This window comes from Etheostoma cragini, chromosome 24, assembly GCF_013103735.1.
Source record: "Etheostoma cragini isolate CJK2018 chromosome 24, CSU_Ecrag_1.0, whole genome shotgun sequence".
Classification (NCBI taxonomy): domain Eukaryota; kingdom Metazoa; phylum Chordata; class Actinopteri; order Perciformes; family Percidae; genus Etheostoma; species Etheostoma cragini.
This window is the reverse complement of record NC_048430.1, coordinates 7,854,308-7,871,937: the sequence shown is the minus strand read 5'-3', so window position 1 is coordinate 7,871,937 and position 17,630 is coordinate 7,854,308. Positions and strand designations below refer to the sequence as shown.

The window sequence follows — 17,630 nt, the reverse complement described above, 5'->3', positions numbered from 1 at the left end:
CTTTTTAATGTTAAAACAAAACCACACTGAGCTTCTTTTTGTCCCTGCAGTGATTCTACTCTACAAAAAGGTGGGCGATGATGTTGTCATCAAACCGGGTCCCTTCTCTGGTGCCATCGACACCATAGTGTGGAGACATGGTAATAACATTGCAGTCCAGTGGGTTGGAAAGGAGTTGGATCCTTTTGGTAAGTTCCAAGGTAACCTGAGCCGAGTTCAGCTCACTCTCTTTGGTTATCTGTGGGATCAAATATGTGCTTTCCTCAAAGGTGTCTTGATTGATTATTGCTAAATGGTGGTGTGAGTTCCAGACTGTTGAGAAGCTAATACCATCCCTGTTGGCGTTTGTTTAAAGTACGCTGTGAACTCAACATTACAAGTGGAGAGATGACAATCACAGGACTGACTCCAAATTACACTGGATTGTACAAACCGGAAATCAACGCCATGGACTTGAATCCAACTCATCTAATCGTCATCTGTAAGTGCATGAATTACACTTTACATTAGTCAGGCTGATGAGTGTGGTTGTGTGTTTCCCTGAGTTCAATTCCTGATGTGATGAAATCTGGGAAATCGGAATAAGAAACTAAAAAAGTGACTCTAATGACCTATTTGTAATTTTTTTTTTTTTTTCTTCAGCTTCCGTTCCTAAACCCACTGTTGGGAAATCCTGTGATGCTGCGAGGACCAGCTGTAATTTGACCTGTGAGGGAGACACCACAGGCGCTGAACCGTTCACCTACAGGTGGAAGTCAGGCAGCGATGTGACAGGTTCATCTAAGGAGCAGCGCATTACAAAGGTTTGCATAGTGCGATGATGCATGTCACTGTTGGTGGGATGCAACGTGCAATTCCTAAATCCCCAGTTTTACACACGAAAGTTCAAATTATTTCAACTTTGACCTAGTTGCCGCGGACCTTTCAACAGCGTAACCAATGAGATAACAGTTGCATGTGACGTCGTCAGAAGCGACACACATACGGTATCAGAAACCGGCGAAACAATGGAAGAAAAGCTCACCCTCTGTGTTCCCTGAACTGTAAACGACGTGTCAGCGTTAGGAGTTAATTAGCGGGTTGCGCTAAAACTGGTCCCATTTGATTAGTATGAAAACATATCCCAGAGAACGGTCGCCTCTGTACACATGTTGTATTAACCCCTAGGATCATTTTGCGTCAGAATTGTCCTTTAACCGTGTACATTTTTTCTCAATGAAGTACAAATAACTTGAATTGACCTGGTAAGGCATTGAGTTAGTCGGTAATGTTCATCAACATAAATCCTCACTTTTAAAATATTTCAGCCGTCCTTCAAACACAAATTATTCATAAGTTACAGTAACCTGGTATCGTCAGAGAAAGTGTACGTAAAATTCAATTATTCTCATGCAAATAATTGTCAAATTCAGTCTCTCAGTTATCATTTTTCAATACATTTACACACAGGGGTGACACTGAGTTTGACACACAGGAGGTACACCAGGTGTGTGTATACATGTTTGGTGTTACTGACTATTTCCCGCTACTTCTAGGACAACAGTTCCAGAACAGACAAGTTCAGCTGTGAGCTGGAGAATCCAGTCAGTCAGATGAGCAGCGACCCTATCTCCAACCCGTTCTTCGAAAGCGATCGTAAGTTCATTACGCTGAAAACATTTGAATTGTGAGGAACTGTCTCATCCAATTTCAACGCTAAATGTCCTCTGTTTGACCTGCGCTGATAAAGTCCACTTATTGCTTCTTTTGTCACTGGACAGAACCCGAAAGAGAACCGAACATCCCCAAAGGGCTCGTAGTCTTTGTGGTTCTGTTGTTTGTCGTGCTGCTGGTGGTTGGCATTCACAGATGTAAAGCAGGTGAAAACTCATGACACTGGATCTACTTGTTTTATTAAAATGCTTATCAATATTAGTAACATCAAATTAAGCACATTTTGTGTAGGATTTGTCTGCATTTTTGTATTTTATTCTGTCTAATAATGTGAGAAGTAAGTTTAAACCTGTGTGTGTGTGTGTGTGTGTGTTTGTGTGCGCGTGTGTGTGTGTGTGTTTGCGTGTGTGTGTGTGTGATTGCCTCTAGGAATGTGGTTCTTCCAAAAAGGTAAGACATCTTTTAAATTAATAAAAAGGTAAAAAAACAAAATACAAGTGTGCACGAGTTTTAAGAAAAAGGAGCAGTGCAAGTGCGGGAATTATTCTAATTGTAATTAATGTCTAAAAAAAGGCCTTTGGGGAAATGTAGGATCAAAAATGTGAATTGCAACATTTCATCAGAAGCAGACAGGGCAAACGAATACCTGATTGGATGAATATTTACTCCAAATGAGATTACTGGTGGTGAAGTTCTTTCCTGTTCATTTTGAGTAAAAAGAGATAAATGCTGACTTTCTTGACGTATTATCTGCTGTAATTCCCTGCAGCATCCATGCCATGGCAAGCAGGTCAGTAACTTCATTATTTATACCTAGTTATGCCTTAAGAATCAAACAGCGGGGACCTTTACATGTATAACAACAGACTTCTTCTGTGCTGTGTTTTCTGTTAATGTTGCTGTCCTGTTGTCCTCCACTACAGACTTCTGGCAGAATCCCGGTAGAACATGTAAGTTTCAGCCACAGCCGGTCTTATGTATTTTCTTATCTTTTTATTATGATGAAAATGTTGACATCCATACGTCTGTATCATTAAAACAGCAGGAGATCCCGTATCTAATGGCAGCATTGCCCAAGAGAAGGGACAAAAAGACGGTAAGATACTGGGAAATAAATGTAATAATTTACTTTTTATGCACTTACAGCACATATGTCAAACTCAAGCAGAAACATTGTATCTCCATATTTCATCATTTAGATTTTTTTTCCATAATTAAATGCAATTGGTCACCATTTACGTCCGGGGTTTAAAGGGAAATGGCTCAATCAAAAGTTTTCAAATTAGCCTCATCAACGGTTTTGTAAATACAAGGTTTACAACCGACAGCGACGACATATAACTAGCTAATACTGTGTATATACTGTGACTCTTCTTCTTCTCTTTTTGTCACTTGGCAGAGGAGACACCAATGACGTAGGCGGCCAGACGTCAGTCAGGACACGTCAGGTGTAAAACGAGACGACCCACAGTGAAGTGCACATGGGATCGGTCTATTCTCTGTTACCAACACTAGTGTTGTCAGTTCCAATGCCTCAAACCTAGAACTAATAATACAGCAAAGAAAAGAGTGAACGTATCTTGAGGCTAATTTTCAAAAAATATATTTTAGACACAAAATGACCAAAAGTGGATTGTTAAAGACACTTTTTTTTTTTTTTTTAAGGCTGGCGTTCTGCTGCTCGTTTTAAACAAAATACGTGAGTTTAGCCCAGTAGCTATTACCTGCTGGGATCTACATTAAGTCTTGTGTATTATAAGACACTAAGAAGGACAATATTTAAGTTATTAATCATGATATGAAAACGACTACAGTTGCAGTGCAGAACTTAACAGCCCAGAATGTAATTTAGACTTGACGCAGATCTTCCTGACATTTCTGGATTTTCCATAGAGGCAACGAGGGGCCTCACAGCTTAACACAGGAAACTGCTCTTTCCTGTGAAAGGCGGGTCAGCATACCTGACAAAGACCTCTAGCTCATTAAAGCAGGTTTGTGTCTCACAGTGTTAGACAAGGGCCAGGGCAGCCTGGGGAGGAACTGGACTGACAGCAAAGGGGGGGAAAAAGACGTCATTGTTAGGTCAACCAACAGGCAAGGCATTGTTGTCCTAGTCGTTTACCACGGACTCCTCAGCTACAGCTACTATGTGTGTTGTAAAGAAAATATTGGCAGGTTTCATTTCAACTTTCAAACTTTTATTATGTCATGTTTATTGTCACTGCCAGATGTCATTTACTCCTCTACATATTTGAATGTTGGTATTTGAATGTGTATTCTACTTTAAATTGTGGGAGAACAGAGTTGTGTGTGCGTGTGTGCGTGCGTTTGTGTTTTTGCACTTCACACTTTTTTGGTAGTTTGAAATATGTTGCACTTCAATACAGCTAAAATCTTAGGCGTTTGTTGACAAAAAGCCCCACTTTTAATGGTCAAATTAGCCTTTTGCAATGTACTGACTGAGGACGTTCAGGTGATTCCAGTGATTTGAGATACTCGTCTTTACAGGACACACAAAGCAGCGCTGCGTAAGGATGAGTTGTGACTCCGACATTTTATGTTGTAAAAAGTTCTAAACGCTCCAAGGTTTCCACAGAAGGCCCTCAGTTGTTCATACCCTGTTAGCCTTTTGTTTTAGGATATAAATGATGTATGAACAAAGTGTTTTATATGGGCTGTACTTAAAATAAAAACAACAAAACACCAATGTCTTTTAACCTTTTTTTTCTTCTAATTTAGCCATCTTTCCAAGAGGAAAATACAGCACTAAATTAGATATTTATGTTGTAGCTGAAATTCATACATTACAATTATAAATTAAGTCAGATAGTCCAGAAATTGAACCACTTGAGGGCAGCAAGTGGACCAATTTTACTAGTCATTGATAAAATATCTGTCATGTGTACCGTGGGTTAGATCGCCATTTTAAAACTGCAACAGGCAGGTAGAGGACATATGCAGAGACCTAGCAACCATGTGTATGAACAAGCTGCGTTGTGTCTAGTCTGCACATATCAGTTAAAGGTTTTCCTTTGCAAGCTTAGAGTACGGTCTGCTTAAATGTACTTTTAAATAACTGAGCAGCATTTAGGGCTCTATTTGATTTTCTACAAGTCAAACTCAGTTGATCTACTTACTAAGTTAAGATTAAACAGGTTTTAAGGTGTATAGTGGAGCAGTTCTTTTCCCAAGTGGATTTACAATGTTTCCGCTCTAAGTGAAAGTATTCAACTGTAACAATGGCAGCCAATGGAATCACAGTCATACCAAAGGTCCACACTTATATAATGTACACTAAACCTATTCAGCTTCAACAACACAAATACATAATGTGGTGCAAATGCAACACTGAATGAGTGATCATCTGGGTGTGCGGCTGAGTCACTGTGTACTCGAAAGGACGACAGTGCTATAGGGCGACAGCAAATTTAGCTAACAGCTCGATACAGTTCTGACTCAGATTACTCTGCTCAGTCTGGTGAGTCTTTTGATTCGGAGACGTACAGTTAAAAACAGAACTTCCAGCAGGTTGTCAGACTAGAACTAGATTTACACTAGAGAGGGTTCATCACATCAGTGTCGAGATATATAAAAAGAATACTGACCTACTAAGAAACTCAGAAAAACAAATAATCAGAGGGTTCTAGGTCTTCATGCTGAGCAGCAACTGCAGCTGACCAAACAACTCACTGTTAAATCTAATACTTCATAAAACTGGACACTGAACAGTGTGTTTTAACTCCTAAAAGCTTTCTTGTGAGAAGGTTTTCAGCTGCAAAAATCCCTGGAATCAACAATTAATCAACAGTTCAATACCAGGGAAAAGATTTATGTTAACACATACAATGTTAAAGATCAAGGAGCTTTTTAATTGACCAAAGACTATTTATTTGTGAATAAAAAAAGTTAACATCTGATTGAAATCAGTTTCTCTTTTTACAGCATTCAGACAGATTCAGTTACATTTTTAATCGCAGCAATGATTACAATCAAGTTTAAAGAATATCTTCTTAATGTAAGTTCAATCCAACTCAAACCTCAGTCACTACTAGTGTCTCTGTTAGAAGGTCCGCTGCTTGAAGCAGATGGAAATTTTATATTTGCACTGGATCTTGTAACACTGCATTTCTGTTCTCCACAGGACCATGACTAGTGCTTTCTGTTTTTGATTGTAAATTAAAAAAACAAAAAAAACAGACAGTTGTTCTTGGACTTAAAATACACAGTGAAAAATAAGAGGCAAAGGCAGCAATACTGCTCACAGGTGCTTCCTCATCCTATCACCTGACTGATACGGCTTAACATCAACACTTAAGTAATATCACATTGGATAACCAACATCAGTGATGTGCATTTAAAACAATTGTCAATTAGGCATACATCTGTGTAAACTACTCCCACATGTGAATGCTCCAAAGCAACATATTCTGCAGCATGTTTCAATGAATCAAACACGGATAACTCAATATAATATTCTGATGCTGCTAAACCACAAAGAGCAACTTTAGCAGCATAAATTACATTACATAAAACACTGCATACCATCTGCAGTTCTCAGCTTCAAATAAACCATTTGTGATTATAATCAATGCAGAAGGGGAAACCTGTATCTAGCAATTTACACTAATTTGGTCTTGTTTTTTTCTCAAAATGGCACAAACATACTCATAAAACTAATATTATAACAGCAGTGCTAAAAGAAACTAAAATGTGTGATTCCTGTTGTATTTAGAATGTAGAGTATCATAAAGTAATACTTAGAGGTCACACAGTATTCATGAGTCACTGAAACAGGACAGTTCAGGATGGTATAATCCTGAACTGTAATTGATTACTATGTGAAGTCATTTTTTGTTTTCTGTACATAACACCAAGAAAAGGCAAAGTTCTGGCCATTACATGAATGGTCCCTCTCCCTGTTTTAGTGGATTTGTCTCACTATAAGAACCTAGTACTACTTGGTGTAGTGTGTTAAATACAAAAATAAAAAAGTAGAATTTACTCTTCTCAGTTACAGCGTCTGATCATAAACTAAAAAACAACTCTTCCAAGACGTCGGACACGAGACGCCTTCCTGACTAGTGTTGCACAGGAGCTTCAGGTGTCCGAGGAGGCACTTCTGTAATTAAGGCTCAGCGGCTAACACTAAAACCACTCCATCACCATTAGAGCGTTAAAGGGATTGATCCCGTTGAGTCGGAAGAGCTTAGTGGCCAAACCTGGGATCTAGACAAGATACTGAAAGAAACCGGTTTAAGGCGAGACAGGTTTCTTGTCACTGTGCTTTGGCACTTCTGCCGTTGGATAAAGGTTCGGCCTCGGAATCTGTGGCCATGGGGCTGAGCTCCGTGGGCGCCGCCTGTTCCCTGGCCCCGCCTCCTCCACTGGGCCAATTTCTGTACTGCCGGATGACGACCACAGCGGCACACACAAAGTAGACAACAGTGAGAATGATGAAGTAAACAAAGTAGACCAGGAACTGTAAGAAAAAGACAAAAAGAGACATATTAAGACATGCAAGACAATTCAGTCATAAATCAATAATGGAGGATGACCAAAGCTTACCCCCCAACACATAAATAACGTATATTCTTTAAATAACAGGTAACAAAACTGAAGTGTAAATAACAGAGCCAACTGCATTAAATAATATCAAAAACACGTGTGATTTCACTTGTCTCGCAGTATCTGTTAAAGCAAATATTGCAGAACAATTCCAGTTAGATGTTGCCCAAGTTGTTACACACACAGGTGAAACTAATCACATACACTCTATTCCAGCAATTACTGTTATTTGTTACACCTGTTTGACAAGTCAGAAAGTGCCCTGTGAGAAAAGAGCTATTCAACTTTCATTGTACTCTGCATTTTCCCCCTGATCATAAGCCCTCTTTAAAAAGTCATTTCTGTATGTAAAGCACTCAGAGATATGAATAACTTGCCTTTCCCTAGCGTGTACGGCCATAATCAGGGCAGGTACCTCGGCACACTATCTTCCCATTCGTTGTTCTGCATGGCTTCCTTTTGCTGGGATTCCACCGTCGCAGACAAATGTCTCAATATTGGATTGAAATCCTGAGAGTCTTGCTTTGGTTGGGGGCGTGTAAGGCGGTCATAAAATGCGGTCCGAGTCTTTTTCTCAACTGGACGTTCAAACAAAATTAAACTTGTTTGATATTATCTTAAGTGTTAAGGTTGAATCATGTGAACATTGTCAACAACCAGTGGATGTGCTGCCTCCAGCACCAGAGCCAGTGCTGTTTATGGGTTCTACAGCGCTAAGCTAAATGCTAAAGAGGGAAAGTAGGCCTGGGCAATAATTCAGTTGATCAATATCAATATAAAACATGTTATAATATACACCAATAAGAGACGGGACCACCAAATTTAGCAACTTTGTTTGTAAGACAGACCCGGGCCCATTACTTATTTAAAGTATTTGTGTGTTTTTCAATGTGTCAACATTGGGGTTGATAGGTGAAGAACGTTATATTAAGTGTTAAACAGAAATGTTTAAATTCAGCATGCTTTTTGTTAGTATTTTAAATTTTTTTAAATTAGGAATGTTATCAATATGATCAAGCAATATTGTGACCCATCTCTCAGCCTAAGGGAAAGTTGCCGATATCCAACCCTTCTGAATTGTGTCGTCCAACGGGAGCTTTACCGGCGGATAAATGCAGAGGTAGCTAGAGGTAGCAACAAATTTATGTAGCGCATTTCATGAAACCCAAGGACACTTTACAAAAATAAGCTGCATGCTAAACGGCTCACTGACTCTGATGAGACGTACTCTTACGGTATTGAAATTGGATATTGCATGGCGAGGCATTTCCAATACTTGATACTTTAGAGGCAATTCAGTAGGTCCCTAAAAGTACTGACTTTGGTACCTAGGACTGTTAAATAACAGCGTGAGTGTTTTACCTGAGATTGCACGTCCAACCCCAGGCCTCTTTTGTCGGAAAATATCAGGTTGATGATGCTCTTCAGTATGGTCCCCAAAAAGGTGTTGATGCCAAACACTAAGGCACAGAGCTCCTTGGTGAGTGACGAGGCTATCTGGAAACTATGGAGAGACGATACACTGATCACCACAGGCCAGACGGGTGAGAACAAAGCTCCAGTTTAGGAAACTTTAAAATGTATCTGTTGCCTTCCCACAGTCCCTGAGATGCATAGATGTAACTTCCTGCTGTACCACAGTTTCAACTGAGGATTAAGAAGATAGTTTTGTATTTTCATTCCGAGATTAAAACCCATTCTATTTGACACTCACGTGGCAATAGGCACCAGAAACTGGTAGAAGCCTCTGAAGAGGACGTAGGCCGTGTAGCAGACCCAGATGTTGCCTGTGGTGCCCATGAGGAGCAGCAGACCTGCCTGCAGTGCTGTGATGACACAGATAACCAGCTCAGACCAGACGTTCCACCGGATTTTCACGTAGCCAGCAGTGAATGAAGTCAATGCACCTGCAGATAGATACAAAGCAATCAAAACTCCGCTCATCTGGGCCTGTATTTATCAAGCTTCTCAAAAGGGCAATTTAAGTCTAAGTGCTGAGAATTCATGAAATTTACCACCTTCTTTTAAACTTAAGAAGAAACGCAAGTTAACAAATGGCTTAAAGCTATTTAAGGCAAATCGAAACGTCTCTCAAGGGGTCAGGAGACACCAAGTACCTTTACATGCGCACCAGTATTTGCATTTATAATATACAAATTACATTTTTTATGTGCAAATGGGATGTTTTATCGCAGATTGTAGAATCTGACCCAATTTGGATATTTTGGTGCTCAATGTTAATACCATAAACTGGAAAGACAAACGGGTACATCTGCACTCAGTTTCAGTTAGTTGACAATTTTGCTCATTACGTTTAGCAAGTAAACTCTTATTTTGTATTAAGGGCAATTTCACAATTGGTGCTTTCCCTGTTGGTTTGTGTGACAGTTACACTGTTTTAAGGTCAATGATTGCAACATCTTTCCAAAAAGTCAATGAGTAGTCGTGTTAATAACCATGATTTCAATATTGATATTTTTGTGGAGCAGCCCTACTTGTGACATTAACAAAACTGTATAATGCACTCTACTTTTGTCTACAAACATCCATGTTTGAACTTTTAAAGCATTTCAACACATTTCTTTTCTTGAAACATTCTTTACAAGGATCCGTGGATAAAGACATATTTGAGTTTAATAAAAAAAACTTTTGAGCTTTTAATATTTAGTTGCTGTTAAGCAGAGGAGTTGTCCCCAATATTTGCATCTAAATGCCGATGGAGAGTTGGACTTGCATGCCAATGTGAATAAAAAGCATCCAGGACTGTGAAACTGAAACCTACGTGCTGTATGAGGACTGAGCATTAGATATTCAAAACTAAGTATTGTAGCTGCAGAAATGTCTCACTCAGCAGTGTGGAAGCTGCCTCCACTCCCCCGTTGTAAATGGTCTTGTCTTCAGCGTCCAGGGAGACTTTGTTCCACAGGATGTGAACGTAGAACAGCACCAGATAGTACCCTGTGGAGTTGAACACCCACCACAGGGACCAGAGCCTCAGGCTGGGCCTCCTGGTCACGTTTCTCAACTCCAGCAGCATCTGAACCAGGACAGAGTCCCTCCAGCATGATGCAGGGCACAGGGGGGGCGCCGAGGACGGGACACTCTCTTGCTGGTTCATTTTGTCCAGTTCTGATTTGGTGGCTACTGCGGCCGCGTCCTTTTGCTCCTGATTCCACGTTCGGTGGAAAAACAAGGAGCGTTTAGGCCAGGGCAGGAACAGCGTGAGAATCAGACCAAAGCTGACAAAACCCAAAGATATGGCGCTAAGGGTGTAGAAGCTGACATTTCCCAGGGATATGCACAGCTGACCCAACACTGAGCTGGTGAACACCCCTAAGAGGACTGCGGAGCGAGAATATCCAGCCACGCGCTGGTAGAGGGCCGGGCTGACCAGGGAGAAGATGTAGGAGGAGTAGGCTACGCGGCAGGCCATGGTGACGCCGTAGAAGACCTCCATCAACTGCATTTCAATGAGGGTGGAGCCCAGAAGCAGAAGGAGCCAGATGACCACGTGGCTGACGCCCTGGATGATCAGGACGGGCTTGTAGCGCATGAGATCTGTCAGCAGGAAGGCTGGCACCAGCACCATCATGTAGGAGTACGTCAGGACAGGAGTGAGCTCATTGGTCACCTGGAAATTACAGTAAAGTCAATTAAAATATCAGCGAGGCAGAGGAATGCTCCAGTCTTAGTTCACAGTATGTGTCTCTGCAGGGAGGATACTTAGTGTATCTATGTATACACACACACACACACACACACACACACACACACACACACACACACACACACACTAAGGGGTTGTACTCAAAATACTGGAAAAAACAGCAGGCTGGATCTCCTCCAGGCAGCTCCCATAGACAGTTCCCTAATACTTAGGGTTGTTTTCACGGCAATGCGCGCAACATGCACGCCATGCCGGCTATCAAAACAAAAGAACAGAGAAGCTCCAATTACATTTAACAGAGGGAGTGTAACTTCATTGTCTGCTCAGCCCGCCATTACTCCACTATCTTTTTAGATTTTAAATTTCTCATTGTTGAGTACAGCAATTTTCCTCCAAAAATGGCTTGTCAAATATGAAGATGTCCTAATTATATCTGATTTATAGTACTGTACAATTAATATTTAGGGCTTTTTAAGTGTAAGTGAAACCAAACAAGACATTTGAAGATGTGTCTGGACTATTTTCTGACCTATTATTGATGACTGAGGAAAACATCAGAACAAACTCTTCCCCTTTTTATTTTTTAAATCACATCCTAGCTTGGTAACATGATTTTGGACGTGTTTAGAGAAAGAAGACCATATGATAAGAAGCATTGTTGCCCAGCACAACAATAATAACATTTAAATTCATTAAAGTAAACTAGCTCAAATGGAACAAAATCTCTCAGGCAGACACAGTCTGTGCTTACTTTGTGTAACCAGGACTAGCTTTGGATTGATACGACTGCTGGGATAGACGTGATTATTACAGTTGATTGATAACTTAAGTAAAGTCTAGTTTAAGAGACAAATGCTGGAAATATTTAGCAGTTACTCCTCTCTAAAAGCCTAACTTTGACAAGGTATCAACTCTTAGGGCGAGATCATTGTCACACAAAATGAAAAGCTTACAAAATCTACAACTTCAGTCCAGCAATGATTTGGTAGATTTAATAAACCACTCACAAACTTATTACACTGACCCACTTGGAGGAATGTGAACTTTGACCACTTAGTTGGATCAGCAGACTCCCCCACAGGACACGCATTCTAATGTGTAATCAGTGCTAGACTGAATGAGTCTCACAGGTTAACTTTTGTGTTTTCCTGTATATGAGCCCAGGGTGCAACTCAACAATGACTTGAATGTCTTTCATTTTGGACTTTTTTTTTTATCCAGTATTTACCCTTTAATAATACATTCAAAATGATTTTTGCACTGGTGTCCACACAAAGACAAATATACCTTTTAAACACATTACAATATACACATTTCACCCTGGGGACACCACTAACCTGCTCTCTGGTGAAGTTCTTCTCAGTGCTGAGTAGATTCGGTGTAATGAAGGGCTCCCCGGGCTTTATCGATGCCATAAACCCAAAGAGGCACAAGAAAAATACAGCCCATTTCCACTTTCTGGGTTCTTCTGCTTCCTCTACGGGACCCGTGGAAGGAGACAGCCCCGCCGAAGCAATCATCTCTACGTCTCCATCTTCATGTCCTCCCTTGTCATCAAATGCAGGCGCCTTCAGGTCCATCTTCTTCTCCCAGTCTGATCCGTCCCCACTTTCTGCTGTGTCATCTGCTACCATTGTTTCAGCTGGAACACTGGGATACAGATTGTACGATTTTTTTCTGCTGTGTCAAATCGCCATGTGAGGACTTTTCGGGACGTAAAAATATGCCAACTTCCTACTTGAAACGAGGAAACAAAAGTAAAAGCCCAACTGTTTGGGTTTCAATCCAACTGCCTTTCCATGCTAGAGAATATGGAAATGGTTTAAAATGATCATTTTAACAAGGTGATAACAAGGTAGTTAAAATGCTACATGCCATTGTCGGCATGTAAGAGGAAATGTTGACCTTTGCTCCATTTGACACTCACATGTTCTGACTGCGAGCTATCCAGCAGCTAGGTCTGGTGTCATTGTTAACCTGAAAAGATAAAGATGTTGTCAGTTAGACTATTTTGACACTGTGCAGAAAGCTGACATTAGAGCGGTGTGTTTTCTATTCTATTCGAGTATGAAGACCAGCAAATATTTACAGTTAAATGAACTGGAACCAGTTAGGGTAATTATTCCCTATACCTCAAAACAAGTTAAATCATCTGCTGCATAAATCAGGGACATGCTCCAAGTAATGCAGTCTCTCTCTCTCTCTCTCTCTCTCTCTCTCTCTCTCTCTCTCTCTCTCTCTCTCTCTCTCTCTCTCTCTCTCTCTCTCTCTCTCTCTCTCTCTCTCTCTCTCTCTCTCTGCAGTGTTACTTTCTAATTAATCATATACAAGTGAAAAACAGTGTGCTCCTGAGGAATGGAATATTGGCCCGAGTCACCGTTACGTGGCATGACTTTTATGGGCAATGCAAACAAGTTACCTAAGTCACTAGCTAATTGGCTAACAGCATGTTAGCATTCCACTGCTTCACTGCCTGCGTTAGCTGCTAATGTGCTAGCTAAACCCGGCTGTGGTTCGGTTGTTTGGGTCACAACAATAAACAACAACAAAAATGCAACCAATAAATACCTTTTTAGCACAACGTTACACAGGTATGTAGTGATATTTAGCTAGCATGCTGGATAACGGTGTAAAAACAATACACTTATTTAGCTTTTGTTGGCACAAAAATGAAAAACACAATTTTTTTAAAGCAAGTAACTGTCAGGCCGCGGACACAACAACAAGCTTATTTATACTTCCAGGGTGCACGAGAAGGGTACGTTACTTACCTCGTGAGCTCCATCTGGTTCTGAAGCTGCAGCGCTTGTCGCTCGCGCACTGATCTTATCTCATCGCATTGACAACTGGGAAATGTAGTTCTGCAGTTTTACTGCCAGCACAAGTTGATTGCACAATAATGGAACAAACAAGTTACTAAACACATAGCACATGTTTTGTTGACTTTGCATTTTGCAAGTGCTTAGCTCGCCATCTGTTGGACCGATAATAGTGTAATAGTATAATAGGTTTGTAATACAAAAATCACAAATAATAATAATTCTAATGAGCCATAAAGGCAACATGCAGATATGTTGTAACATAGGCCTAATATTAAATTTATATTATAACATAAATGCAGCTATTATTAGCTTACCAGTAGATGTGATCTGAAAAAGTAGTCAAGCCTAGAAAATATTTGTTTTTGCTAAGAGTGCTGTTAAAATAATAATTGGACCATTTCTCAGGGAATACTGAAGGTTGCAGTAAAAATACCACATTTGAATTTTGTTTAACTTAAAACTACAAGTTAATATTATTTTCTATTTGTAGAGGGGCTGTGGGCCTACATGCTGCATTATTGCTCCCAATAGAGGCATCAAAATTATTCAAAATTGATGGCAAAACGATCTCACCACAATGTACGCTAGTACTAGGAGTTCCTCATGTAGTTTTTTTCAATGTTTTCTAAGCATGTCTTTACTGTCCATATTGGATTAGACATTGAGACTGAAATTCCCTCGGATTTTCACCTTCAGGTCATCCATTTCCAGGATCATACATTGAGTTATCCCATGCAGGTTGGTTCCAAACGTTGGTATTTCATTAATTCAAAAGCGTATTTCCAATTAAGACAGATGAGTTCATTATTTTATTCATTAGAAAATACCCCGTGTGGATATTAACTAACCACAAATCTACAAGATTAAATCAGGGAGTGCAGGAAAGCTTGCATTGCCTTTATTTCCAATGATGAGCTTGTCTGAACCTGAATACATTTTACAGTTTATAAAACATTTTCAACATATACAGTATAAGCTATAAAAAAACAGAAACATCAGATGGATTATGATAACAGTGTCAGAGTGAAGGCTTGCATCGGGGGTACCTATTGTATAGACCTATTTAAAATACATGCACTCCAAGATTAAAAAACATTAAAAAAGCATTTACAGAATTATAACGCTGGTCTCCTCCTGAGCATGGAAAATGGAAATAATGAGGAAAAAATGAAAATAAATGTCATCAAATCAGAGGCTTCACCAGTGGATGTAGAGAACAGTAGATGGCAGCAGTGTACCATAAATCAAAATTAGAGACTACATGAAAATACTTGCTACAGGCTATACTTCTAATCAAAGATTATCCAAATTTCAGATGGAAATAACTTCGTTTCTTGTTTAAAGACAAAAAAGGGAAAAAACACAATCATAAAAATATATTTTTTTTTAAATGGGAGTGAACACTGATCGATGTCAAAGAACAGCTCCGATGTTTTCTGAGGTCTGAGATGTCGACCTGCTGAACTTTGACCCCGACATCCGCTCCTGTCTGGCTTTCCACGGGAGAAGTCGAGTCATTTTGTCCCTGAACTTCACTCCCACGAAGGCGTAGAGGACAGGGTTGATGCAGCTGTGGGACAGAGCCAGGTTTTGAGTTATAGCCAAAGCCCTGTCCACTGATTTCCTCAAAGCGCAGTCATAGTGTATCACTTCAGCCCTCAGGAGTGTTTCCACTATCAGGACGACGTGATATGGCGTCCAGCACAGAAGAAACGCAATCACCACGGCTATGATCACCTTCATGGCCCTGTGCTTCTGGAAACCTCGAGTGCGCAGCAGCCTGGCGATGGTGACGCTGTAGCAGGCTATCATGGCACCCAGCGGGAGAAAGAAGCCAAAAATGTGGCGAAACCGGCGAGTGAAATTCCTCCATAAGGACGCGTCGCCGAGGTGGAAGTTTTCTTGGCACATCATCCCCTCTGAGTCAGGTAGCTCGGAGACTTGGTTGAAAAGCGCAGGCAGAGCGAGGGCCCCACCGAGGGCCCAAACCGCTGCACAGAGGATCCGGCTGCACATCTTCTGACGACTCCGGAGGCTCTCACTGGCGCGCACTATCACAAGATAACGGTCGATGCTAATGCAGGCCAGAAAGAGGATGCTGGTGTAGAAGTTTGCTTCTCTGATGAGGCTGAGGAACTTGCAAAGGAAGTCTCCAAAGACCCATCCTTCGATGGTTGCAGCGGCCCAGAACGGTAGGGTCAGGGCCATCAGACCATCTGCTATTGTCAAGTTAAACAGGTACACATCCGATGGAGTCAGCGTCTGTCTGCTGGTCCCGATCACCCATCCCACCAACAGGTTCCCAGGTATTGCCAGTAAAAAGATGGCAATGAGGACGACACACAGGGTCACAGCTGCTGTGGGAGACAGAGCTCCTGTCACGCATGCTATGTTCTCTAGATCCGGAATGTAGGTCGTGTTAATGTTGTAGATGGTTTCATTCAGTTCATAACCCTCAAAGGTATAGACGAACGACATGACTATGGATGGAAAACAGATAGATACTAGTACATTATCCCAACAGTACACAGACACTGACTCAGCTTCTGGCATGTTTAAAAGTACAATTTGAAACCCTGCAGAGATGGGAAGTAACAAAGTACAAATACTTTGTTACCGTAGGCCTGCTCAAGATTTTTCAGCTATTTTTACTTTACTTTACTGGTTATTTTTTGGGCGACTTTTTACTTTTACTCTTTACATTTTAACACAAATATTGGTACTTTCTACTCCTTACGTTTTACAAAATTGGCTCGTTACTTCAGTTTTATACATGAGCTCATCTGTCAGGTGACTGTGAGTACTTGTCCACTGTGTTTTGTCAGCGTGCTCTGTAGTAACCTCTGTCTGGTCCAGGTAGCTTTGTCATTCGCAAGGCTACTTTTACTTTTACACTTTAAGTAAACTTCCAAGCCTCTAATTTGTTACTTTAACTTGAGTAAAGAAGTTAAATCAGTACTTCTACTTTTACCAGAGTATTTTTAACACAATTCTCTGTACTTCTTCTTGAGTACGGGAAGTGAGCACTTTTGCCATCTCTGAGATCCTGTATATTCTGCCTCGCCTGTTCACCTGCCTGTTTTTTAAATAATGATTGGACATGGACAATAGCCCACTATATTTAAAAAGAAGGGTCAACAGCAAAAATAGGAGCATATTACTTTTTCCAACTTTACAACTATTTCCCACAATTTAGGGCTGCCAAATAGCTTTAAATTAAGCCTAACTTTTTCTAAACAGCAGCTATATTGTGCCTAAAATTGAGAGTTTGGGGATAATGCTGACTAAGGAAATGTAAACACAACACAAGTAGAGAATGTTTATTAATTTAACTTTTCATTTCTACCCAAATTATGTTTTTTTTTTATTCTACGTATAGTTACATTGTCTCCCCTGTAATACACACATGTGTTCTATAGTTTCCACCTATGAGAATAATTTATATAAATAAATTTGGAGGCTCACCTTCTGGCTTGACTGTAGCTTTCAAAGATGACAACAACTCTAAGACCAAATGTGTACAATTATGATACAATGGTTTTTTTGTGGGTAGTTGACCCAATGTCCGGTTTCCTTCCCCGATGTGTTACTGCACACGCCTGCGTCATGAAATCAGAGGATCTTCATCAGATGCAGCTACTCTGATGTTTCTGCATTCAGTGATACTTTCACATCTGAACTATTGCATCACTAGCTGGTCTGTGTCAGGTACTACTACCTTGAAACCAGTTGAGCTTAAGAAACCTCTCTCTTAGATAGATAGATAGATAGATAGATAGATAGATAGATAGATAGATAGATAACTTTATTGTCATTACACATGTACAAGTGCAAGGCAACAAAATACTCCCTGAAAAACGATATATGCAGACAGCAACATGGTACAATACAAACATCACAGTGTAATGCACAAGACAACACAC

The 17,630-nt window shown here is 40.4% G+C and overlaps 3 protein-coding genes across 3 annotated transcripts in view; 1 reads left to right on the top strand and 2 right to left on the bottom strand.

Moving 5' to 3' along the window:
* Nucleotides 1–3,501, top strand: part of LOC117939132 — a 5,230-nt gene extending 1,729 nt beyond the window's left edge. Inside the window, exons 2-11 of the mRNA XM_034864153.1 lie at nt 51–188; nt 356–481; nt 643–803; nt 1,536–1,635; nt 1,761–1,859; nt 2,083–2,103; nt 2,423–2,443; nt 2,577–2,603; nt 2,696–2,749; nt 3,053–3,501. Coding sequence (XP_034720044.1) covers nt 51–188; nt 356–481; nt 643–803; nt 1,536–1,635; nt 1,761–1,859; nt 2,083–2,103; nt 2,423–2,443; nt 2,577–2,603; nt 2,696–2,749; nt 3,053–3,072 — 767 coding nt within the window. The 3' untranslated portion in view covers nt 3,073–3,501. The remainder of the gene's footprint in view (nt 1–50; nt 189–355; nt 482–642; nt 804–1,535; nt 1,636–1,760; nt 1,860–2,082; nt 2,104–2,422; nt 2,444–2,576; nt 2,604–2,695; nt 2,750–3,052) is intronic.
* A 2,993-nt stretch (nt 3,502–6,494) lies between these two features.
* On the bottom strand, nt 6,495–13,720 carry slc19a1 (solute carrier family 19 member 1). Its single transcript, XM_034864146.1, has 6 exons — nt 13,657–13,720; nt 12,223–12,862; nt 10,066–10,849; nt 8,933–9,125; nt 8,581–8,722; nt 6,495–7,132 (listed from the first exon to the last, which is right to left on the bottom strand). The coding sequence occupies exons 2-6, from the start codon at nt 12,517–12,519 to the stop codon at nt 6,929–6,931; spliced, it is 1,620 nt and encodes a 539-aa protein (XP_034720037.1). The 5' UTR covers nt 12,520–12,862; nt 13,657–13,720; the 3' UTR covers nt 6,495–6,928.
* Nucleotides 13,721–14,647: 927 nt separating this feature from the next.
* LOC117939131 (C-X-C chemokine receptor type 2-like) lies at nt 14,648–17,220 on the bottom strand. Its single transcript, XM_034864152.1, has 2 exons — nt 17,173–17,220; nt 14,648–16,187 (listed from the first exon to the last, which is right to left on the bottom strand). Exon 2 carries the CDS (start codon nt 16,183–16,185, stop codon nt 15,121–15,123), a length of 1,065 nt encoding a protein of 354 aa, XP_034720043.1. The 5' UTR covers nt 16,186–16,187; nt 17,173–17,220; the 3' UTR covers nt 14,648–15,120.
* Between the last annotated feature and the right edge of the window lie 410 nt (nt 17,221–17,630).